Here is a 24,975-nt window from a genome sequence, read left to right as displayed (position 1 = left end):
AAATCTGGAATTCGGCCAAGTGTGTAGTTCACCAGGATATTTGGTGTCGATTTTCCCATTGTCTCGTAATGCTGGCACACTTCTTACATCACTTCCCTCATTGTCTTACATCACTGGAAGGGTAAAACACACACACACACTAACACACACACTAACACACACACACACACACACACACACACACACACACACACACACACACACACACACACACACACACACACACACACACCCTGAAGTGTGATGCAGTCGTTTTTAAAGAGCTGCGCTATCATCTACAATTGGTTGTCACCTGTATTATTATAATCGTGGTGGACCCCGGTTGGCCATCAATTCAAGAGTAATGGGATTGAATGGGCCAGGCAAAAGATATGAGCATGGAATGAACTTTGATTTACCTTTCTCTGTCCATTTACCTTCATATCAAAGCTCAACTATTGGATCAATAGTTTGCTCGATGATTTTTATTGATGGAGATGACAAATTTACAGCATGAAGTGGTCCCAATCAAAGATCCACCATGCATGCAGAAATGCTGTGTCATGAGTGCACTACAAAATCTACGTCAATAATCTGTTCTGGACTACTATTTCAGAGAGGGGGAGGAAGAGGATGGAGAAAATGGTGTGTGTGTGTGTGTGTGTATGTGTGTGACAGAGAGGGTCAGAGATAGATAGAGAGAGAGAGAGTCAGGGAGAATGAGAGAGAGAGAGCCCGTATCATCAGTCAGCTTCTGACAGCCACTAATGGGTGTAATGGCTGCGTTAGGGAACTGGAGCAGTGGTGGCGGAAAGGGGTGAATAATTGATGGAAGAGCTCTAGCTATCAAACACACATCTGCCCAAGCACGGCGGCGGCAGAGCGGGTACACGCATTCCGCAGCACCCACCAGCAGGCGGTACTTCCCGGTCTGCTCTCCTCCTCGGGGCACGAAGACCTGACCTGAGCTTGGCGATTGAGTAACTTTTCTAACTCATGAATAGACTCTGTGGTGGTAATAGTGCATCTTGATGAGGTGATGTAAATGCACCATGATACGTTCAATAACTTATTTAATGAACGACCAAATCAAGGGTAAGAGAGGTGATTGCAGTGTCGCATCATTGAGAAGAAAAATAATCTCCCACTTGGAGGGAGAGACCATCCAGGGGGAATTGAGAGAAGAAAATGTCACACATGATGAGGTAATAACTTAGGAGTGAAAGGGTGGAGAGAGAGGGAGAGGGACAGAGAGAGAGGGAGGGAGAGAGAGGGAGAGGGACAGAGAGGGAGGGAGAGAGAGGGAGAGGGACAGAGAGGGAGGGAGAGAGAGCGAGAGAGAGAGAGGGAGAGAGAGAGAGAGGGAGAGGGACAGAAAGAGATGGAGGGAGAGAGCGAGGGGGAGAGGGACAGAGAGAGACGGAGAGAGAGAGAGGGAGAGGGACAGAGAGAGAGGGAGGGAGAGAGAGAGAGGGAGAGAGAGAGAGCGAGAGAGAGGGAGGGAGAGAGAGAGAGAGCGAGAGAGAGAGGGAGAGAGAGAGTGAGAGGGAGGGAGAGAGAGAGAGAGAGGGAGAGAGAGAGTGGGAGAGAGAGTGGGAGAGAGAGGGAGAGAGAGAGGGAGGGAGAGAGAGAGAGAGAAAGAGAGGATTTTCCAGCACAATAATGCAGAATGAAAAGGAAGTGAATACGTGAGCGTGATGGGAAGATATCTCTATAGGTATTCTAGTTACCGGTATGCTGTTTGAGGCTAATTAAGAAACAGTGAAAATGGAAAAAACAAAAGTATATTAAAGGATACGAACAAACAGAGTACCCAGAATGAGCCATATTGCCCGTAGTTTCTTATGAAGGATAGAAGAGCCTTGAGATAGACCTGGGGTCTGATATAGGACATGGAGGAGTGCAGCCAACCTGAAGTATTTACTCGATCAACACTGATGTTGCAATGGAACTTTGAACTGAATCTTGTTTTATTCCTTATTAAAGAAAGTAGAAAACAGCAAAACACATGAAATAGTAACTTGTACAACAAAATTGTGCCTACCTGGAGATCCTGCTAATACAATGATGACATCCGACTGGTCAAACCACGAGTCCAAATTAGATCATTTCAGATTTAGGTGTGGGTGTCATCACCCAATCCAATGTAGCCGAGATTGTGGAAAATTCCTTGTCAGTTTAGAATAGGCCTTGGCTTGCCTTTTGGACTGTAGAGCAACCTCTCAGCTGGACTACCAAGGGCAGTTTTAACAGCTAAAACTAATTCACCAAAGCATCAGCGTAAGCACATTGACCCAACAAGTATCAAAGGCCAACTGACCAACTTGTGGTAGTTGTTGGGACATTGTGCTTACGTAAACAGCCACCCAGCTGGTAGTCCAGCTGAGAGTCTGATATGCACTCCATGAGAGGCTGCTCTGCACTCCTTTGGAGGTTGCTCTGCACTCCTTTGGAGGTTGCTCTGCACTCCATGAGAGGCTGGTATGCACTCCTTAGGAGGCCTTTCTGCACTCCATGAGAGGTTGCTCTGCACTCCATGAGAGGTTGCTCTGCACTCCATGAGAGGTTGCTCTGCACTCCTTAGAAGGTTGCTCTGCACTCCATGAGAGGTTGCTCTGCACTCCTTAGGAGGTTGCTCTGCACTCCATCAGAGGCTGGTATGCACTCCTTAGGAGGCCTTTCTGCACTCCATGAGCGGTTGCTCTGCACTCCATGAGCGGTTGCTCTGCACTCCATGAGAGGTTGCTCTGCACTCCTTAGAAGGTTGCTCTGCACTCCATGAGAGGTTGCTCTGCACTCCATGAGAGGTTGCTCTGCACTCCTTAGGAGGTTGCTCTGCACTCCATGAGAGGCTGCTCTGCACTCCTTAGGAGGTTGCTCTGTACTCCATGAGAGGCTGCTCTGCACTCCATGAGAGGCTGGTATGCACTCCTTAGGAGGCTGTTCTGCACTCCATGAGAGGTTGCTCTGCACTCCATGAGAGGCTGCTCTGCACTCCTTTGGAGGTTGCTCTGCACTCCATGAGAGGCTGCTCTGCACTCCATGAGGCTGGTATGCACTCCTTAGGAGGCCTTTCTGCACTCCATGAGAGGTTGCTCTGCACTCCATGAGAGGTTGCTCTGCACTCCATGAGAGGTTGCTCTGCACTCCTTAGGAGGTTGCTCTGCACTCCATGAGAGGCTGCTCTGCACTCCTTAGGAGGTTGCTCTGTACTCCATGAGAGGCTGCTCTGCACTCCATGAGAGGCTGGTATGCACTCCTTAGGAGGCTGTTCTGCACTCCATGAGAGGTTGCTCTGCACTCTATGAGAGGCTGCTCTGCACTCCATGAGAGGCTGCTCTGCACTCCATGAGTGGCTGCTCTTCACTCCTTGGGAGGTTGCTCTGCAGTCCATGAGAGCCTGTTCTGCATTTCATAAGAGGCTGCTCTGCACTCCATGAGTGGCTGCTCTGCACTCCTTGGGAGGTTGCTCTGCAGTCCATGAGAGCCTGTTCTGCAGTTCATAAGAGGCTGCTCTGCACTCCATGAGTGGCTGCTCTGCACTCCTTGGGAGGCTTCTTTGCACTCCTTGGGAGGCTTCTCTGCACTCCATGAGAGGCTGCTCTTCACTCCATGAGTGGTTGCTCTGCACTCTACGAAAGGCTGCTTGCCCTGTAGTCCAAAATGCAATCTTTGACCTGATCTCAACAGGTAAGGTATCTTTTATATTTATGTTAGTAGTTGTAAAACACCTGTTGTTAGTTGATGGAAGTAATTGGGCTGCAGCTGCGCTCATGGGGAGAGAGGTCATGGGTGTCGAGTTTGTAGACCACTTTGTACTGAATAAGAATATTTTCACAATAAAAAAACATTACATGGTACAGAGAATTGTAAACGTGTGAAATAGTATTCAAAACATCGATAAATAATGATCATAAAGACAACCCAGTAAAAAAGTGAAGAAGAAGAGAGTACACGTGGCGGAGCCATCCCACTTGTGGCGGATTTTGGAGAAGTCGATTCTCGTTGCTGTTCGCCCGGCTGCATCCAACGTGGTTTGGGACTTGCTAACAAGTCTACCCCAGGGACGTCCGTCAAAGAGCCGATCAGATTAGCCATTAGCCGCGTGTCTCACCCAAGGTCTGCTCGGTCCGCACCATCGTGTCAAAGCGCAGTAATGAGAGAGCAAAACCGCATCGAAACTCACACTCGAAGTGCTGCATGGAGTGAGCAAAGCAACGGAAACACTCGAACTTCATATATAGAGTAAATAAAACCTGATGACTAAGAGTTTCAAAACCTGCCAGATTCATGGAAGTACATGGTGCGTGACAACCTCGACAAAGAGTATCATCATGTATCAAACAGACAGTTTCAAATGGAGCATTGGAGCATTTAAATTGCATCAGATGTGGCAATAAATGTGAAATGTTGCTCCCAGCTTGCCGGCTCGATGACAAAAGACCCCATTTGCATTTTTGCCACCTCCATCCTTACCCCGTTTAGAATCCCATGCAGGCATGGGGAACTTGCTGGTATCATTGATGCCCCGTGGAGGTAGAAGAAAGGCTTGAGAATTGAGGAAGTCCTTCCGTGAGTCCGAGAGCTCGAGGGTTCGACACCTCACCTCCTATCCACGATAGCCTCCGCCACGGTTATATCAGACCGAGCTGATTTGTCACATGGTCATGGATTGCTTAATCACAATAATGCAATATTGAGCCGTTCCAAAATTATGTAACACTATTGTTTTTAGTAATTTGTGTAACGTAACGCTTCATTACATAACGTAAGTTAACGTAACGCTGGATTACCATGCGTCTTGATTAAATCTTACCATCATTTGACATATGATTAGACTTTTTGGGGTCCCTTATCATGAATGCCGCTCGACCTAAACAAAGCCCATGGAAATCTGACACAACACTCCCAGGCAGTGTATAATCATCAGAGGCCTACAGGCCTAATGTGTTAGGCCCACCAGAAAACCAAGATGGCGGCTATATAATTTTGTCTCGGTAATAAGGTGGGTGGAGTCAAGCAACAGATGTGGGTGTGGTCCGTCAGCTGTCCAACCAATGGGTGTACATTTAAAAAAACGATCCCGAACAATAACAACAGCAACGCGAAGCTCATGTATCCCTGCGACATGTCGCAGGAAAAAGTACTCTCGCACATAATTTTTAATAAACGAGCGTCAATGAGCAGAAATAATAATTAATAAATAAAATTGGTGTCGTATGCAAATAATAAACAGTACAACACCATGATCGGGACTCCTCTACAAAAGGCTGATTGTTGCACAAAGAAAATGTTCTAAGAACTGTTAACGGTAAAATCCCTGAACAGGTGAGATTTATGGGATATGTACTTAAGAGAAGATGTGATTTAAGAGGTTTGTTTAGGGAAGCAATCACATAAACAATTAAAATCATGATCCCCACGCTACTCTGGTTTACTGTGACTTCATTGGTATTTAAATTATTCATCTGAGCTTCTTTGTTTGTTTACTTATTTACGAGGAGAACAGCCGGCTGGCAGCTCTACCCAACTACGGTCGGGCTACTGCTGGTGATTATACCCACATTGAAGTGTGTGATTAAAACGGGGATTGGAGGGAGACGGGATGATAATAAGCACAATGACATTGTCATCACAATCATCATCTACTATAAGCATCCGGATGATGGAGTCATCACGGAATAGGTATGTCATGATGGGTGCCCACCAAGCATCCCTTTGATCTGACCTGCAGACGAGGAGGTGAGTAGGAGGAGTGAGATGATCAGGGCCCCCACTGCGGCGCCAGGGGCAGGGGCCAGAGGGTCCGGGGCGCTAATGGACATGGTGCCTGTAAAGAAAAAGGAGGGTGGGGGGTCAATGGGAGAGCGTTTGTCATGGTAGGAGGGGTTTAGGGGAGGTGGAGGAGGGGCAAACACATGGACTGGGATTGAAACATGTGCAAAGATAGACAGTGGGATTGAGACTGGAAAATAATAATAATAATGTACAATAGGCAGGAGAGTGGGGCTTTAAGGGGGTGGGAGATAAAGATAGAGATGGAGAGAGAGACAGAGACCAATGCGATGGACCCCAGGGGGCGCACCCGTGCTTTACCATCTCTATTTCTGTGGGAAGGTAAGAAGCAGAAATAAAGGTGTGACAGAGGGGGGGGAAATGCGAACGATGGAGATACAGCAAGTGGTACAAAAGGATGCAAAGGTAGGGAATGAAAATGATGGAAAGAGTGTGGGATTACAAGACGAGCTCGAAGCCCCCTCTGATGGGAAGAACCCTCAGGCTGGTCACAACCCCTATTGCCCTGATGGCGTAATCCATTGTTGGGTCCCAGCTGGAGCCGATTTTCCTTGTGAGAATCCCAGTTTCTGTCGGTTGGTAAGAAAGTGGTGCCATGGTGGGAATGAGCCATGAGGCTTCATTGGAATGCAATTAAATACATGGTAATAAAAGAAAATGAGAGATCCTATTGGATGGCAAGAGAGAGAGGGGTAAAATGCCACAAAAGGGAAACAAAGCAAGAAAAGTGGAGAAAATAAATCCTTCGATCTCCATATAAAGAAAAAGTGCAACAGATATGGTTTAGATGAAGGATTAAAACCACTTAGAGAGTTTGGTCCAAAATAACATCAAGAAAAGGGTTTACAAGATACAGAGGTGTGGTGGGTAGGAAATGGAGGAGGATCAAGGCAGATAATAGAGAGAAAATGAAAGAGTTAGAAACAAACAGTCAGGATTGTCTAGCTTATGAGGTGAGGTTGCTCTCCCTACCCTAGGTTCGAATCTCGACCGACCCATAAACCGCCATCCTGGTGTTTCGCATGCGGAGCGATTCATCAGTGCGTGTGCCCTCCGTCGGATGGACGTTAAACGGGAGTGTCGTCGACCAGCGATGGTCGTTGGTGGACACTTGTTATTCCCGAAGAGAAGGTGGGTTGTACGAATTGCTAATTCCTGGCCAAGTCACCTTCAGTCGAACGGCAGGCCTGGGCAGCCGGTTCGTGAGAGGCTTAGACAAAAAAAAAGTTACCGGGCCAAGCCCCCAGCAAGGTGGCTATAATTGGAGCCATTGAAGTAGTACAGTAGTAGTAAAAACAGAGTTAGACAGAGAAAAAACGAGAATGTGCACAAAACTATAGAAAACTAGAACGGGCACTCGGTAGAGCGCATACCTTCGCCGCAGCTACTGTTCTGTACTTGGCATGGGAGTGTAGGGAACAGAACAACAAAAATACGATTTTGACCTTTTCGTGACCTTGACCTTGACCTTTGACCCGATTGCTCCCAAAATCTAATCAAATGTGTCCCGTATAATAACCAATCATCCCACCAAATTTCATGCAATTCGGTTGAATACTTTTTGAGTTATGCGAATAACATACACACACACACACACACACAGACATACAAATAAATACACAGCGATCAAAACATAACCTTCCGCTTTTGCGAAGGTAATTATAAGGTTGTAGCGGTTACCGCTGGATGCACACAATCGCCTTGCACCGGCCAGAACACGGCCAGACGCGCCTCTCCCGGGCATGCCCGGACTCACTGTTCCCGGGCACGCCCGAACCTCCCGGGCACGCCCGGTCTCGTCTTTCCCGGGCATGCCCGCTCTCGCCTTTCCAGGGCTCGCCCAGAGCGTCCGGGCATGCCCGCTCTCGCCTTTCCAGGGCTCGCCCAGAGCGTCCGGGCATTCCCGCTATCGCCTTTCCAGGGCTCGCCCAGAGCGTCCGGGCATGCCCGCTCTCGCCTTTCCAGGGCTCGCCCAGAGCGTCCGGGCATGCCCGCTCTCGCCTTTCCAGGGCTCGCCCAGAGCGTCCGGGCATTCCCGCTATCGCCTTTCCAGGGCTCGCCCAGAGCGTCCGGGCATGCCCGCTATCGCCTTTCCAGGGCTCGCCCAGAGCGTCCGGGCATGCCCGCTATCGCCTTTTCAGGGCTCGCCCAGAGCGTCCGGGCATGCCCGCTATCGCCTTTCCAGTGCTCGTCCAGAGCGCCCGGGCACGCCCAGCCTCGACTTGCCAGGCCGCAGCCAAACACGCCCGGGCAGGTCCAGACTCGCCTTTCCAAGGCTCGCCCTTGACACCCGGGCATGCCCGGTACAGCTTTTGCCGGGCAAACTTCCCGACATAAATGTGAATATATATTGCTGCCCGATAAACGGGCTTGGGAGAATACCTGAGCTGTTTTGTTTCAATAAAGCAACTCTGACGAATTCCGTCTTTGGTCGCGTCAATTCTTTCGACTCGCGTTGGAGCGCAGTTCCTTCATTGGTGACCTACCGACATGGATACGGCAGTGATGCTTAAACTGCCTACCTTCTGGGAGGCTCACGCGGCTGTTTGGTTCGCTCAGGCGGACTCTCAGTTCGCCCTGCGAGGCATCACCGCGGACGACACCCGCTTCCACCATGTTGTGGCGGCGCTCGGTTCCGCCACCGCGGCCCGCGCCCTGAGCCTCCTCGAGCACCCGCCGGCTGCTGACAAATACGACGCGCTGAAGACACTCCTCCTCGACGCTTTCGCCCTCTCACCGGCAGCACGCGCAAGGCGCCTGCTCGACCTGCCCGAGCTCGGCGACACGCGCCCGTCCAAGCGCATGGACTATATGCTCTCGTTGCTCGGTGAGCACTCTCCGGATTTTCTGTTCCGCGAGCTGTTCCTTCGCCAGCTGCCTCACCCGGTACGCCTCGCCCTGGCTGGCATGTTGATCACGGATTCCCGCGCCCTCGCCAGGGAAGCCGATAAGATCTGCTCGGCGGGCCAGCACATCGGCGCGGTTACCTGGAGCCCGCCGCCGTCCGAGGCGACGCCCACGACGCCCGAGCGCCCTGCGCGGTTGGAGGCCGAACTGCCGGTGCAACTGGCGGCCGCCACGCCGCACCGCCCGCTTCCGACACGACGGCCGGGGCCTCCACCTGACCGGGCGTGGTGTTATTACCACGCCAGGTTCGGACACAAGGCTCGGACGTGCCGGCCCCCGTGCACTTTCGGCAGGTCGGGAAACGGCCGGGCCGGCGTTCATTCCCAGCCATGAGCGCCGGCCACTCGGGCAACTTGCTGTTTATTCGGGACAAAGCGTCTGGGCGGCGTTTCCTGTGTGACACCGGCGCCCAACTGAGCGTCATACCCGCCTCCGAGCAGGACAGGCGGGACGCCGTTTGCGGCCCCTCTTTGGTCGCTGCTAATGGCTCGGCCATACGCACTTTCGGCCCACGCGTCGTCACCCTCTCCTTCTGCAGCCAGCGTTTTCAATGGACTTTTGTGACCGCCTGCGTCCCCATGGCTTTGCTGGGCGCCGACTTCCTCTGCGCGCACGGGCTGCTGGTCGACGTCAAACGTCGTCGCCTTGTCAACGCCGAGACCTTCAGCTCCCTGGCGTGCACGATGAGCAGCTCCGCGCCGACCGAACTGGCGTGCGCCCTCCCGGCAGCGAACGAGTTCGCTCGCCTGCTCGCGGAATTCCCGGCCCTCACGCGGCCGACGTTTTTGGCCGTCGCGGTGCGGCACGGGATCGAGCACCACATACCCACTATGGGCCCGCCGGTCTACGCCAGGGCCCGCCGCCTCGACCCGGCCAAGCTCGCCGTGGCGAAGGCCGAGTTCGACGCGTTGGAGCACCTCGGCATCGTGCGGCGCTCCGATAGCGTGTGGGCCTCGCCACTGCACATCGTGCCAAAGCCGGGGGGTGGATGGCGCCCGTGTGGCGACTACCGCCGTCTCAACGACGCTACCACCCCCGACAGGTACCCGATCCCGCATATTCAGGACTTTTCCGCCCGTTTGGCGGGACGGGTCATCTTTTCGAAAATTGACCTGATACGGGGCTACCACCAGGTACCTGTCCGGGCGGCCGACGTCCCGAAGACGGCCGTCATCACGCCATTCGGCCTGTTCGAATTTTTGCGGATGCCGTTTGGCCTCAAGAACGCGGCCCAGGCGTTCCAGCGCTTGATGGACGGCGTGCTGCGCGACCTGCCGTTTCTTTTCGTCTATCTGGACGATATCCTCGTCGCCAGCACGTCCCGCGCCGAGCACCTCCTCCACCTCCGAACACTGTTCGGTCGCCTCAGCGAGCACGGCTTAATTGTCAACCCGGTCAAATGCCACTTCAGCGCGACGACCGTTGACTTTTTGGGCCACCGCATCACCAAGACCGGGGCCGTGCCGCTGCCGACCAAGGTCGAGGCCATCACCACGTTCCTGCATCCCCGTTCCATCAAGTCCCTCCAAGAGTTCCTCGGCATGGTGAATTTTTATCACCGATTCGTGCCCCGCGCTGCTCAGCTCATGCGGCCCCTTTACGAGGCCCTCCGGGGCAAGCCGGCCAAGCATGACATTGTTTGGTCCGCGGCCATGGACGCGGCCTTCGCCAGCACCAAACGGGCCCTCGCCGACGCAACGCTGCTGGCTCACCCGGTGCTCAACGCGCCCATCGCCCTCACTACGGACGCCTCCAACTACGCGGTGGGCGCCGTCCATGAGCAATGGGTGGACGGGGTTTGGCAGCCACTCGCTTTTTTCAGCCGGCAACTCCGGCCGAACGAGTTAAACTACAGCACGTTCGACCGCGAGCTGCTCGGGCTATTCCTGGCCGTTCGCCATTTCCGACACCTCCTGGAGGGCCGCCCGTTCACGGCTTTCGTCGACCACAAGCCGTTGGTCTACGCAATGGCTAAGGTCACGGAGCCGTGGTCGGCCCGCCAGCAGCGCCACCTCTCCGCCGTGTCGGAGTTCACCACGGACATCCGGCACGTCGCCGGCAAAGACAACGCCGTGGCCGACTGTCTTTCTCGGGCCAGCGCGAACGCGGCCCACCTCGGCGTGGACTTCGCGCTCATGGCGGCCGACCAGACCACCGATGCCTCGGTGCAGGCACTCCGTGCGGCGGACACGGGCCTCCGCCTGGCCGACATTCCCTTCGCGGGCACCGTCCTGCTCTGCGACGTCTCCCAGGGCCAGCCTCGCCCCATCGTGCCCGTTTCCTGGCAGCGCCGCATCTTCGCCTCCATCCACGGCCTTTCTCACCCGGGCCGGAAAGCTTCTCAGAAGCTGGTGTCGGCGCGTTTCGTCTGGCACGGCCTTCGACGAAACATCCGCGACTGGGCCAACGCCTGCACGGCCTGCCAGCGGGTCAAGGTCCACCGCCACACCCAGGCCCCGCTGGCACCTTTCGCCGTGCCTGAACGGCGTTTCGACCACGTCCACGTGGACCTGGTGGGTCCCCTGCCCCCCTCGCGGGGGTTCACCCACCTGCTCACCATGGTGGACAGGACCACCAGGTGGCCGGAGGCCGTGCCCCTCGCCTCCACCACCACCGCCGACATGGCGCAGGCGTTCATCGCCACCTGGGTCGCGCGCTTCGGCGCACCAGCGGACATCTCGTCCGACCGCGGCCCACAGTTCACGTCTGAGCTTTGGGGCGCGGTCGCCCGTTCATTGGGGGTCACGCTGCACCGCACCACGGCCTACCACCCCCAAGCCAACGGGTTGTGCGAGCGGTTTCACCGCTCCATGAAGGCCGCACTCATGGCCGGCCTTCAGGACGACGGTTGGGCCGACCGGCTGCCGTGGGTCCTTTTGGGCCTTCGCACGGCCCCCAAGGAAGACCTCCAGGCGTCTGCCGCCGAGCTCGTCTACGGCCAGCCGCTCCGCGTCCCGGGCGAATTCGTGCCCGACGCTACCAGTCCCTGGTCCGCCGCTCGCCAGCGCTCGGACCTCCAGGAGGCCGCCCGACGATTTGCCCCCGTGCCGACGTCCCACCACGGTGGCCCCCAGTCCTACGTCCCCCCGGCGCTTCGCACAGCGGAGTACGTCTTTGTGCGTCATGACGCGCACCGGGGGCCACTCCGGCCGCCGTACGACGGGCCCTTCCGGGTCCTGCGACGGGGCGACAAGTCTTTCATCGTCGACTTCGGCGGCCGGCCGGACCGGATTTCTGTGGACCGCCTCAAACCGGCGCACATGGACGTCGACCGACCACCACGGTTGGCCCTTCCTCCGCGGCGAGGCCGCCCCCCGTCCACAGTTCCCCCCGCTCGACCACCCACCACCACGTCGGACCCCTCCCCACGACCCTCCAGGGGTCGCTTCGGCCGGGTCATCCAGACCCCCCTTAAATTGACCCTGCCGGTGCAGGTCGATTCTGGAGGGGCGTGTGTAGCGGTTACCGCTGGATGCACACAATCGCCTTGCACCGGCCAGAACACGGCCAGACGCGCCTCTCCCGGGCATGCCCGGACTCACTGTTCCCGGGCACGCCCGAACCTCCCGGGCACGCCCGGTCTCGTCTTTCCCGGGCATGCCCGCTCTCGCCTTTCCAGGGCTCGCCCAGAGCGTCCGGGCATGCCCGCTATCGCCTTTCCAGGGCTCGTCCAGAGCGCCCGGGCACGCCCAGCCTCGACTTGCCAGGCCGCAGCCAAACACGCCCGGGCAGGTCCAGACTCGCCTTTCCAAGGCTCGCCCTTGACACCCGGGCATGCCCGGTATAGCTTTTGCCGGGCAAACTTCCCGACATAAATGTGTATATATATTGCTGCCCGATAAACGGGCTTGTCAGAATACCTGAGCTGTTTTGTTTCAATAAAGCAACTCGGACGAATTCCGTCTTTGGTCGCGTCAATTCTTTCGACTCGCGTTGGAGCGCAGCTCCTTCAAGGTAAATGATTTATTAAAGGCAATAACTGAAAATCCAGATAAGGAATCAATTATGTCTTTTGCATTGTTCATCACCCATAAGTATGTAAGGGTTATACATACATTTTGATAAATTTATGGAAGTACCAGTCTGAGGATATGCCTGGTGTTGGCTTAGCGGTTAGGGTGCGGGCTTGGGATCCGAGGATCTTGAGTTCACAAATCCCAGTCGATCGTTGAATTAACACCAGGGGGTTGACTCAGCCGGTCATCCTTCTGAGGTTGACAAATTCAGTACCAGCTTGCTGGGATGAATGAGCCATTCAGGTCCAGGATTGTGCCCAATAGCCAAGGAAACTGCTTCGGCAGCCATATTCATCATCACAGTGCAAAAAGGAATGGTCACCACCACCACCACTCTGAGGCAGACAGCTTAGCTTCTTTGGAAGAACAAAATGTCTGACTATGAAACTTGAGGGGGAGCGATGGCGAACGGTGAAGAATCCCTTGGTTTAAAATTTAAAAGGAGAGCGCACCACAAGAATAACGGAAAGACCTATTGGAGGGCAAGAATCAAAGATAGAAATGAAAGTGAAAATCACAATAAAAATAAGTTCGACGCCAAGTGAAGATGAAGAAAGTTGCATGAATAATATAGAAAAGAAAGGAGATCAAAGATAAAAATGGTTTATGATATAATCCCTGCACATCATTAGCATAATGAGTGGACTGACCACTCACAGGGAAGAAACGAAAACCTCAAAAGAAATGAATCATCATTCCAAGAAGAAATCTCCAACAGGGCGTTATCATGAACCACCACCCAAATGGGACACTGTGCATCAATGGTCACGTGGATTGTCACAACTTCATATGGACACCCATCCTGATGATCCTCGACACCCATCCTGATGATCCTTGACACCCATCCTGATGATCCTCGACACCCATCCTGATGATCCTCGACACCCATCCTGATGATCCTTGACACCCGTCCTGATGATCCTCGACACCCGCCCTGATGATCGTACACACCCGTCATGATGATCCTTGACACCCATCCTGATGATCCTTGACACCCATCCTGATGATCCTCGACACCCATCCTGATGATCCTTGACACCCATCCTGATGATCCTTGACACCCATCCTGATGATCCTTGACACCCATCCTGATGATCCTCGACACCCATCCTGATGATCCTCGACACCCATCCTGATGATCCTCGACACCCATCCTGATGATCCTACACACCCATCCTGATGATCCTCGACACCCATCCTGATGATCCTACACACCCATCCTGATGATCCTCGACACCCATCCTGATGATCCTTGACACCCATCCTGATGATCCTTGACACCCATCCTGATGATCCTCGACACCAATCCTGATGATCCTCGACACACATCCTGATGATCCTTGACACCCATCCTGATGATCCTTGACACCCATCCTGATGATCCACGACACCCATCCTAATGATCCTCGACACCCATCCTGATGATCCTCGACACCCATCCTGATGATCCTCGACACCCATCCTGATGATCTTCGACACCCATCCTGATGATCCTCGACACCCATCCTAATGATCCTAGACACCCATCCTGATGATCCTCGACATCCATCCTGATTATTCTCGACACCCATCCTGATAATCCTCGACATCCATCCTGATGATCCTCGACACCCATCCTGATGATCCTCGACACCCATCCTGTTGATCCTACACACCCATCCTGATGATCCTACACACCCATCCTGATGATCCTACACACCCATCCTGATGATCCTACACACCCATCCTGATGATCCTACACACCCATCCTGATGATCCTCGACATCCATCCTGATTATTCTCGACACCCATCCTGATAATCCTCGATACCCATCCTGATGATCCTCGACACCCATCCTGATGATCCTACACACCCATCCTGATGATCCTACACACCCATCCTGATGATCCTACACACCCATCCTGATGATCCTACACACCCATCCTGATGATCCTCGACATCCATCGTGATTATTCTCGACACCCATCCTGATAATCCTCGATATCCATCTTGATGACCCTCGACACCCAACCTGATGATCCTACACACCCATCCTGATGATCCTACACACCCATCCTGATGATCCTACACACCCATCCTGATGATCCTCGACATCCATCCTGATTATTCTCTCGACACCCATCCTTATAATCCTTGATATCCATCCTGATGATCCTCGATATCCATCCTTATGATCCTCGACACCCATCCTGATGATCCTACACACCCATCCTGATGATCCTACACACCCATCCTGATGATCCTACACACCCATCCTGATGATCCTAAACACCCATCCTGATGATCCTACACACCCATCCTGATGATCCTACACACCCATCCTGATGATCCTACACACCCATCCTGATGATCCTCGACATCCATCCTGATTATTCTCGACACCCATCCTGATAATCCTCGATATCCATCCTCATGATCCTCGACACCCATCCTGATGATCCTACACACCCATCCTGATGATCCTCGACATCCATCCTGATTATTCTCGACACCCATCCTGATAATCCTCGACATCCATCCTGATGATCCTCGACACCCATCCTGATGATCCTCGACACCCATCCTGATGATCCCACACACCCATCCTGATGACCCTCGACATCCATCCTGATGATCCTCGACACCCATCCTGATGATCCTCGACACCCAACCTGATGATCCTACACACCCATCCTGATGATCCTACACACCCATCTTGATAATCCTCGACATCCATCCTGATGATCCTCGACACCCATCCTAATGGTCCTACACTCCCATCCTGATGATCCTAGACAACCATCCTGATGATCCTCAACACCCATCCTGATGATCCTCGACATCCATCCTGATAATCCTCGGTATCCATCCTGATGATCCTCGACACCCATCCTGATGATCCTACACACCCATCCTGATGATCCTCAACATCCATCCTGATTATTCTCGACACCCATCCTGATAATCCTCGACATCCATCCTGATGATCCTCGACACCCATCCTGATGATCCTCGACACCCATCCTGTTGATCCTACACACCCATCCTGATGATCCTACACACCCATCCTGATGACCCTACACACCCATCCTGATGATCCTAGACATCCATCCCGATAATCCTCGACATCCATCCTGATAATCCTCGACACCCATCCTGATGATCCTAGACAACCATCCTGATGATCCTCAACACCCATCCTGATGATCCGAGACACTCCATCCTGATGATCCGAGACACCCATCCTGATGATCCTACACACCCATCCTGATGATCCTCGACACCCATCCTGATGATCCTAGACACCCATCCTGATGATCCTCGACAACCCATCCTGATGATAATCGACACCCATCCTGATGATCCTAGACACCCATCCTGATGATCCTCGACACCCCATCCTGATGATCCTCGACACCCATCCTGATTATCCTACACACCCATCCTGATAATCCTCGACACCCATCCTGATGATCCTAGACACCCATCCTGATGATCCTTGACACCCATCCGGATGATCCTGGACACCCATCCTGTCTTAATGGCGAATTCATCAGCAGGACAAAACATGGAACTTGTATTTCAAATTCCTTGGACGGAACGGAATCCAAAGGACATCAGAGAGAGAGGAATGGCAAATAAATAAATAAATCCGATGGAGAATGTCGAGCAGGTGGAGGAACAGAAGATGTGAGAAGGAAGGGCTATAAGACCATTGAGCGAGACAAATAGCAATAACGAAGGGGACAACCTGGTGAAAAGTGGTACAATCGAGCGAGAGACACATTGGGGTGGAAGAGATGTACACTCATGTAAGTAAGAACACTAAAGTAGATGGGAAAACCAGGGATCTCCGATAGGAACCACCACCCAAACGGGACTTTGTGTAATGATCACGCGGACGTTCATAAGTTCACATCGACACCAGTCGTGGACAGCGCCCGTAGAAAATGGTCGATATATAGAGTGGATGGACAAATGAAAAGCACAGAAAGCTTTATGAGGGACAAACGGACAGGGAGACGTGAACGGAAGGTTAACTCCCTGAGCGCGTTTCAGAGACGCAGATCAGGTGGACACGAATCCCAGTCCAAGTATGTCCGAGTTCCGAGTCAAAGTCTGAGTGCGAGTCCAAATGTCCCTTAATTATCCCCTGCGCGATTCGAAACTGTCCGAGTCCCTTGTCCGTACCTGCACGAAGTGGACGCGCTGATCTCGAGTCCTCCCTACGTCTGACGTGCGTTCTCGGTTCTGCGACTGTTCCAAGTGGCAGTTACGAGCGGACGGGGAGGGAGAGCTCGGTGGGGAGGAGGCGGCGACAGCGCAGGGCGGTCTGAGAGGCACGGCCAGGGAGGGACTGACGAGGAACGGATAGCGAGACACGGATAGTGAGGCACGGATAGCGAGGCACGGATAGCGAGGCACGGATAGTGAGGACTGATAGTGAGGAACGGATAGCGAGGCACCGATAGTGAGGCACGGATAGTGAGGCACGGATAGCGAGGCACGGATAGCGAGGCACCGATAGTGAGCAACGGACAGCGAGGCACCGATAGTGAGGCACCGATAGTGAGGCACGGATAGTGAGGCACGGATAGCGAGGGATGGATAGTGAGCAACGGACAGCGAGGCACAGATAGCGAGGGACGGATAGCGAGGCACCGATATCGAGGCACGGATAGCGAGGCACGGATAGCGAGGCACGGATAGCCAGGCACGGACAGCGAGCAACGGATAGCGAGGGACGGACAGCGAGGCACGGATAGCCAGGCACGGACAGCGAGGGACGGATAGCGAGCCACGGATAGCGAGGAACGGACAGCGAGACACGGATAGTGAGGACTAATAGTGAGGAACGGATAGCGAGACACCGATAGTGAGGCACGGATAGTGAGGAACGGATAGCGAGGAACGGACAGCGAGGCACGGATAGTGAGGACTAATAGTGAGGAACGGATAGCGAGACGCCGATAGTGAGGCACGGATAGTGAGGAACGGATAGCGAGGAACGGGCAGCGAGACACGGATAGTGAGGCACGGATAGCGAGGAACGGATAGCGAGACACCGATAGTGAGGCACGGATAGTGAGGAACGGATAGCGAGGAACGGACAGCGAGACACGGATAGCGAGGCACGGATAGTGAGGAACGGATAGCGAGGAACGGACAGCGAGACACGGATAGCAAGGCACGAATAGCGAGGCACGGATAGCGAGGCACCGATAGTGAGGCACGGATAGTGAGGCACGGATAGTGAGGCACGAATAGCGAGGAACGGATAGCGAGGCACCGATAGTGAGGCACGGATAGTGAGGCACGGATAGTGAGGAACGGATAGCGAAGCACGGATAGCGAGGTCCGGATAGCGAAGCACGGATGGCGAAGGACGGACCGCGAGGAACGTACGAGGCACGGATTGAGGGATGTATAGCGAGAGGTAGAATGTGCGATGGAGTGCTGTAACTATAATGAGTATAATATGGACAATGGAGTGGAGGAGAAATCAGAAAATCATCAATAATTTGAATAAATAGAACGAAAATGGTGTGAATTTTTATAAAAGATCAAATACATCGTGGATCGTGGACGAGTTCGTCGATCAAGCGAAACGAGTCCTTTTGTTTAGACGAGACGTCAGACGCACCTTAAAAACAAACATTGTACAAATATGCTACGTATTTTATAGACAGAGCCAGTATTTCGGGAACAATGAACTAATGTGAGTAAACAGCGGACAAGGGGGGCAAGTCCGGACAACAGAGACGCCCCCCACACTCACGTCCCCCTCCCCACCGAGTAGCGCAAGACCCAACTGGATGTAGACCCGGCCGGTGCGTCCAAAGTAGGATCGACACCATCTTCGTCCATATCTATCCGCAGAACCGGACCCCCCAAATCTCTCCCGGTATTCCCGAGTGTACCGACGGTATTCCTACCACGAAATTCCTCGAGCGCGTGTCTCGTGCAGACTTGGCTCGCGGGTTCCGAGACTCGAACCCGCACGCGGATCCCGCGCGCGCGCGCTCAGACCGCGCTCGCGCTTCTTCTTTTCCGAGCGCGCCCGGGCGCGCGCCGACTCGTGAAGCACACGTGGCGCGAGCTGGGCCCGCTCGGGGCTTCCCCTTCCGACGTGGGGGCTTTACGTGCTTTCTGATTAACTGCCGTCGTTTCCGTAATGGCTTCTAATGCTCCCTGTCTTATGTTGTTGCGTTTAATGAGCGGCGCGTATCGAACGGCTTAATTGAAAAATCAAAATAAAAACTTCATTGCTGGCGGGAAGATGGCGGGAAGAGTGCGCGTGCAGAAAGAAGGGAAGAATGAAAGAGAGCGTTCCGCGTGGCTTCGTGTTCGCGCTAAAAAGATTTCGCGCCTTTCTGGAGCGCCCGCCGCCAGGGATATTTATTCGCCGCGGTTTCGTACGGGTCCACGGTCGTGCATTCCGATCGGTCCACCCCGGTTTGAGAGGACTTGACATAATAGGACCCGAACAATCCGACGACCATCCGCGCCTAAAGGACGCTCGGGTGTCGGGCGCCGCACCTGCCTGGAGCTCGGGGCTCAGTAAAGGGATTATCATCCAGCGTCGTCCTTATCGCGGCCGCGCGAATTAACGAGGGCCTCGCGCTTCGCGGGGTCCAGCTGGGTCCTGCCTCCGATCGGGGTCTGCGGTGTTGAGCATGCGGGCAGCCAACGGTCATTTACACGACCTTCCGAAGCCGGAATGCTAAGTTAGAACCTTTCCCGCGACGCCGTACAACCATCATTCAGACCACCCAGGCCCAACACCATTTGAAGACCCCTCGCGGTGCCGTAATGTTCCATGCTCGAGTGACGCAGACCATCAGACACAAAAAGCTGCTCCCCAATGTCACCAACTCAGCTGTATCTCCTCGCCGTCTTCGCCCCCACTCTGCCCCCCCCCACTCTGCCCCCCTTGCCCCCCTCGCGTTTTTCTCCCCATCCCTCCTCCCCTTCCTGATTCTTTATCTTCCCGCTGTTTTCAAATCTCCAAGCTAAAGAGATTATCCACGGGCTGCTCCAAGATGGGGGTGCTGGTGCTGGTGCTGGACGCACTCACTCGGAAAGGGCCCGGCGCGCGCCTTTTCCCCCTTTTCTGTTTCTCGTGGAGAAAAAAAAAAATCCCATAGATTTATGCTTTTGATTATCTCGTGACCGCAAGACGCGGCCCACTAGAGGCTCTTTGGCGCCGAGGCCCACGTGGTGCGAAGGTCGTCATTTTCGGGTCCACGTGACACCGAGCTCGTCCGGCCACCTGAACGTTTTATTCCGAATTATCAAAGCACTTTGGTGGGGGCGCGGGGGGTTTCCCAAATAGAGTCTTTTAACTTCATCAGTGGCAATAAAAGTTGAGCCGAACAAATACAGAAAGAATCTTGCAAATTTGGTATCCGTGAGCAGTATGACGTCATTGACGACCACACCTGAAAAGAGTTTGAAAAGCTCATGGGATCGTCATGTCCAGGTTGCGCATTCACTTTCAAAGGAACTTGCAGCAAAACTGATCCCAAAAAACTTTTGATGCTCAAATGTTGATGTTTTCCCTTTACGTAGTGTATATATAGCACCAGTGACGTCACGTTTACGCCAACTAGACGTATCATGTGAACAGGGGTGTGTTCAGTTAACAAGTTTCATGTGGAGCGCTCGCCAAGTGGCTTAAGCATTCAAGGAAACACTTCATTCGGAACGCACGGCTTGGCGGGCGCTAGCTAGAGTGAACACACCCCTGGTTTCATATGGCACAATGACCTTTCATATAGTACAATGACCTGGGCTTCATACGGTACAATGACCTTTCATATCGTACAATGTCCTGGGCTTCATATGGTACAATGACCTTTCATATGGTGTGATAAACTGGGTTTCATATGGTACAATGACCTTTCATATGGTATGATAAACTGGGTTTCATATGGTACAATGACCTTTCATATGGTATGATAAACTGGGTTTCATATGGTACAATGACCTTTCATATGGTATGATAAACTGGGTTTCATATGGTACAATGACCTTTCATATGGTATGATAAACTGGGTTTCATATGGTACAATGACCTTTCATATGGTATGATAAATTGGGTTTCATATGGTACAATGACCTTTCATATGGTATGATAAACTGGGTTTCATATGGTACAATGACCTTTCATATGGTATGATAAAGTGGGTTTCATATGGTACAATGACCTTTCATATGGTATGATAAACTGGGTTTCATATGGTACAATGACCTTTCATATGGTATGATAAATTGGGTTTCATATGGTACAATGACCTTTCATATGGTATGATAAACTGGGTTTCATATGGTACAATGACCTTTCATATGGTATGATAAACTGGGTTTCATATGGTACAATGACCTTTCATATGGTATTGTTACAGACGCGGTTTTGGATGTTAGTTTACCGAGCGGTTTGGTATGACCGCGTCTGCACAGTTTACCCGATTATACTCGAACGTTGGCCGAGTCGCGCTATGCTAAATCAATTAAGGAAAGGACACAACGGCTGGGTTAGATGACACGACACCAGGGGTACAGTTCTCAAGACCTCCGGAGGAGGTTATAATATTTGTATGCAGAACGTTTAGATTACACTGACAAGAGGTACAACATAGAAAGGTGGGCACTTAAATACGGTCTTATATTAGCCCTGACAGACCACAGATAAACGAGACAAGACTGACTCACACAGGGATTGATGGCAAGGAAGGGCAGGTAGCCGATGGATAGCACAAGGTGCACCTTGGCTCAGGGACAGGATAAAGCGCGGTCCAAAAGATGCAGGGAGGTCTCTCTCAGCGCTAGGAGGTGACGTTCTTTCTCCAAGCTGGGGGCGCATCTCACGTCACCTCCGGTAAGTGGCTGCGTATATCCAGCGGGGAGTGACACGCCCTCGGCTCGTTAGCTCCGCCCCAGATGGAATCGGCCCGCCGCTTCTTATTGGGTGCGGGGGGTTACCGGGCTCCGCCCTTGACGAGGAGCTGACAGTCAGCCCCTGCATGGTAACCCCGTCGGAGCACATGGGCAATGGCTGCTAACCAAACCGGAGTGAGGACGCACACTCCCCGCGCCGCGCCGCGCCGCCCCCCTCTGTTGTCGTAGTTGTTGTTGTAGTTCCATGAGATGATGGGAGGATGCGGAGATGAGGTTGTGGGGAGGTATTGGGAGGTCCTAAACTCACTACTGGTGCCATACAATCACATTCTGGTGCAACAAAGAGTCAGAATTAATGGAAACGAGTCCTTAACTGACATAGACTAAGAATAACTAGCAAGAGGTCCTATAGTTGTCTACGTGAGATGCGGTGAACCTGGGCACGACATTTAATGGGGGAAAAAGGGGAAGGTCGGTTCTACAGAGTGTTGTTTACAGACAATGGGACTAGGGAATGGGGGATTGGGGATAGTTGGGGAGTATTGGGGAAATAGGGGAATATTTACAAGCGGATATGGATGGAGGCCAAATCCCATACCCGCAACATTGCACCCTTCTCTACCTCGGGGCGTCCCGACCCGATAAATTTTTACCTACGTTAGTGTGGCACTCAGATGTAGTTCCCTCTACTATTAACTCAACCCTGAGTGCGACAGTTTTACAGATGTTCACAAATGAGTAAATATGTCCCCCTGCGACGTTGCACCCTTCTCCTCTCAGAAACACACCCACAGGATAACCGAATCGCGGAAAGAATTCTCAAACTAAACATACAGCCGGTAGGGAGCATTATTTACACAAGACTACACTGATATTTACACTACGATCCAGGACCTGTTTTTGGAGGAACACATGCAGATGTTATGCATAGAGAGAGAGCACGCATGCCAGCATCGATACACCAACCCACGAGTGCTCTGTGGCCCTACGGCCTTTAATAATGTGCAGAGCACCCCATCCAAGCACCAACAGCACCACCCCATAACACAGTCAGCACCATCCGGTGCACCAATAAAGTGTTTATAGTCACCGGTGGTGTCGCAGCCGGCCGATGTTCTGCCGCTGGTCTTGCCTTCATGTGGTGCACTTGGCCTTCTTGCTTCTTTAAGAATAAAGAAAGGCGCCAACCGCGTCCATTTCTTTATTGTGGCCGTCAGGGGGCCAACTATTAGTGGTTCACCTGTATGGCATAGGTGCCACGTTGACCCATAGGTCCTTCCACGGGTGGTGCTTGGCCGCAAAAGAACTGCGGTCCATGGTGGGCGGCCACAAACATTGCGGACCAGATGGTGTATCGATCCCGGCAGCAAGCAGCGAAAGTGCAGGCCCACAACTGCGGAGCCAGCACCTCTCTCTCCTCTCTCTCTGCCCCAAAGCCAGATCCTCGGAGGTGGGAGACAAAAGAAGAAGACAAGTGAGTAAGGTGGTAAGGGCGCAAAAGTGCACGCAATATAAGATGATGCACACTGGGGGCACATGGGAACCAGGTGAGACAGGTACGTTCCTATCGTACGCCCCCCCCCCCCCCCACCAGGTAACCTACATTGCCCCTCCCTTACCCCTTACTGTATCCACAAAACACAACACTACCCATAAACATCTACTTTACAAATCAACAACCGTCCCTACTGTCTTCCCCGTTCCTCCCATAAACCAAATTCGTCTTCTCTCCCTCCTAACCAATCAAATTTGCCATTTCCAACTCTCATCAAAATTTGCCATCACCAATTCATCATCAGTCCCTCCTAAGGAGGGAGAGATGGAATCACCCCAATGTCTCATCCACGTCGTGATGCGTCTCACAAATCCAACCAGCAATTCTTATTTCCTGCAACACAGAACAAAGGAACACAGGTGTGGAGTCATCATCATCACCTCAGGCAAGTGGCTGCGTATGGTGCGACAGGTTCATCAATCCTTACTATTTCCTGAATGACTTTAACAACTTTACATTACCCGGGGTCTTTCCCCTGCCAAACCATTGGCCCTCTTACACTATGGGTTCTAAAAACCAATTCCCATTGACCAAACTGTGGTGCTTTTCAATTTGGGGTCTCACTCCCCCGATTCATCTCCCGGTGCCCTCGCACAATTTCTGGGCTGCGACGTGTAGCTCTCCTAGCCGGTCTACCCACCTGCACACCTCCACCACTGCAGTTGCCTCCGAGCTTACCTGCTCCTCACCCTAACCTACCTACCTGGGGAAGGCCCTCTGGCGCTCTCCCCACTCGGTGCCCTCTCTGGCACTGGGCTACCCGGGTCCGTCCTCCGGATCCTCGGGCCCCATCCACAACTCTACCGGCTCCCAGAGCCCACCTGCGGCCTCACCTGGCCGACATCCTCACAGTGGTGGAGTGCCCAAACCAACTACACACACTAACAGGCTACACGCCCAGCCATTTCCACAACACTAATGCACCCATCCACAATACCATTCTGCAACCGCACCACAAATGCCAATATCCAACCACAATTTACCTATACCTTCTAACTATTCTTTAAACTACCCTCCCCGGGTACTCGTGAAAAGGGGTCCACTCTTCCCCCATCCACACCTTCGCACCATGCACACCACTCCGTACCACTTACTCCAACTCTCTCCACACCACCTTTACTTGCACACCTGTGCTCTCACACCTGGTGCCACCTGCACCCTTCTCTCCCCAAGCGCATTCGCGCTGATCCACAGCACTCACTACTCATACACTGCTCCACACTGCTCCACACACCTGTCCAGTTCTCACACAGCATCATCTCATCTAACTACTCCCCTCTGAAACTTGCGCTTCCCAGTCGTCCCTTTAAACAATTGCGCTCCCTCATCATTATCATCCATACTAATCTACCTGCGTCCCCACTACAGGTATCAGTCACTATCTAATCTTAACGTCACCTAAGGTCAGCTTCGCTAGATCCCTATCAATATCCTAACCCACACGGGCTAGTTTTCACTGCCATACACCCCATAAACTATAGCTCCTTTGCCCCACATGGGAAGGGTGGCAGGGATGCCACCCTTACCCACCGGGCCCATCGCTCACTACCAATTTTGCACATCAAATTTCAACAAATCAAAAATTTGCCAATCACTACCCATCATCTGCCAATTATTACTGCCAATCCTTTGCCAATCATCAAATTTTGTTTTTTTCTAATTTCGGGGCCAAAACACTATCCTCGTCACCTGTCTACTTACTAATGCCTCTCGGTGCGCCAATTTACTTCTAAAGCTCGGCTGCGTACAGCCAAGCCATGAATGCGGGTTGTTCTGTGCCAGCGGCTGGATGCGTCCCGCATTCGGGGCAGGGGCGGGGGCTTACCCGGGCCGAGACCCCA

The 24,975-nt window shown here is 52.9% G+C and overlaps 1 protein-coding gene and 1 long non-coding RNA gene across 2 annotated transcripts in view; both read right to left on the bottom strand.

Annotated features, from left to right (window-relative positions):
- Nucleotides 1–16,927, bottom strand: part of LOC137421887 (netrin receptor UNC5B) — a 38,597-nt gene extending 21,670 nt beyond the window's left edge. Inside the window, exons 1-2 of the mRNA XM_068108389.2 lie at nucleotides 16,870–16,927; nucleotides 5,708–5,809 (exon numbers count right to left, since the gene is read on the bottom strand). Coding sequence (XP_067964490.2) covers nucleotides 5,708–5,804 — 97 coding nt within the window. The 5' untranslated portion in view covers nucleotides 5,805–5,809; nucleotides 16,870–16,927. The remainder of the gene's footprint in view (nucleotides 1–5,707; nucleotides 5,810–16,869) is intronic.
- The window catches only part of LOC137422652 (uncharacterized), a 1,758,619-nt gene that overhangs the window by 578,458 nt on the left and 1,155,186 nt on the right, over nucleotides 1–24,975 (bottom strand). The window lies entirely within an intron of this gene.

Source organism: Myxine glutinosa, chromosome 2 (assembly GCF_964187855.1).
Source record: "Myxine glutinosa chromosome 2, kmMyxGlut1.1, whole genome shotgun sequence".
In the NCBI taxonomy this organism is placed as follows: Eukaryota; Metazoa; Chordata; class Myxini; order Myxiniformes; family Myxinidae; genus Myxine; species Myxine glutinosa.
This window is presented reverse-complemented; position numbering and strand designations above follow the sequence as displayed.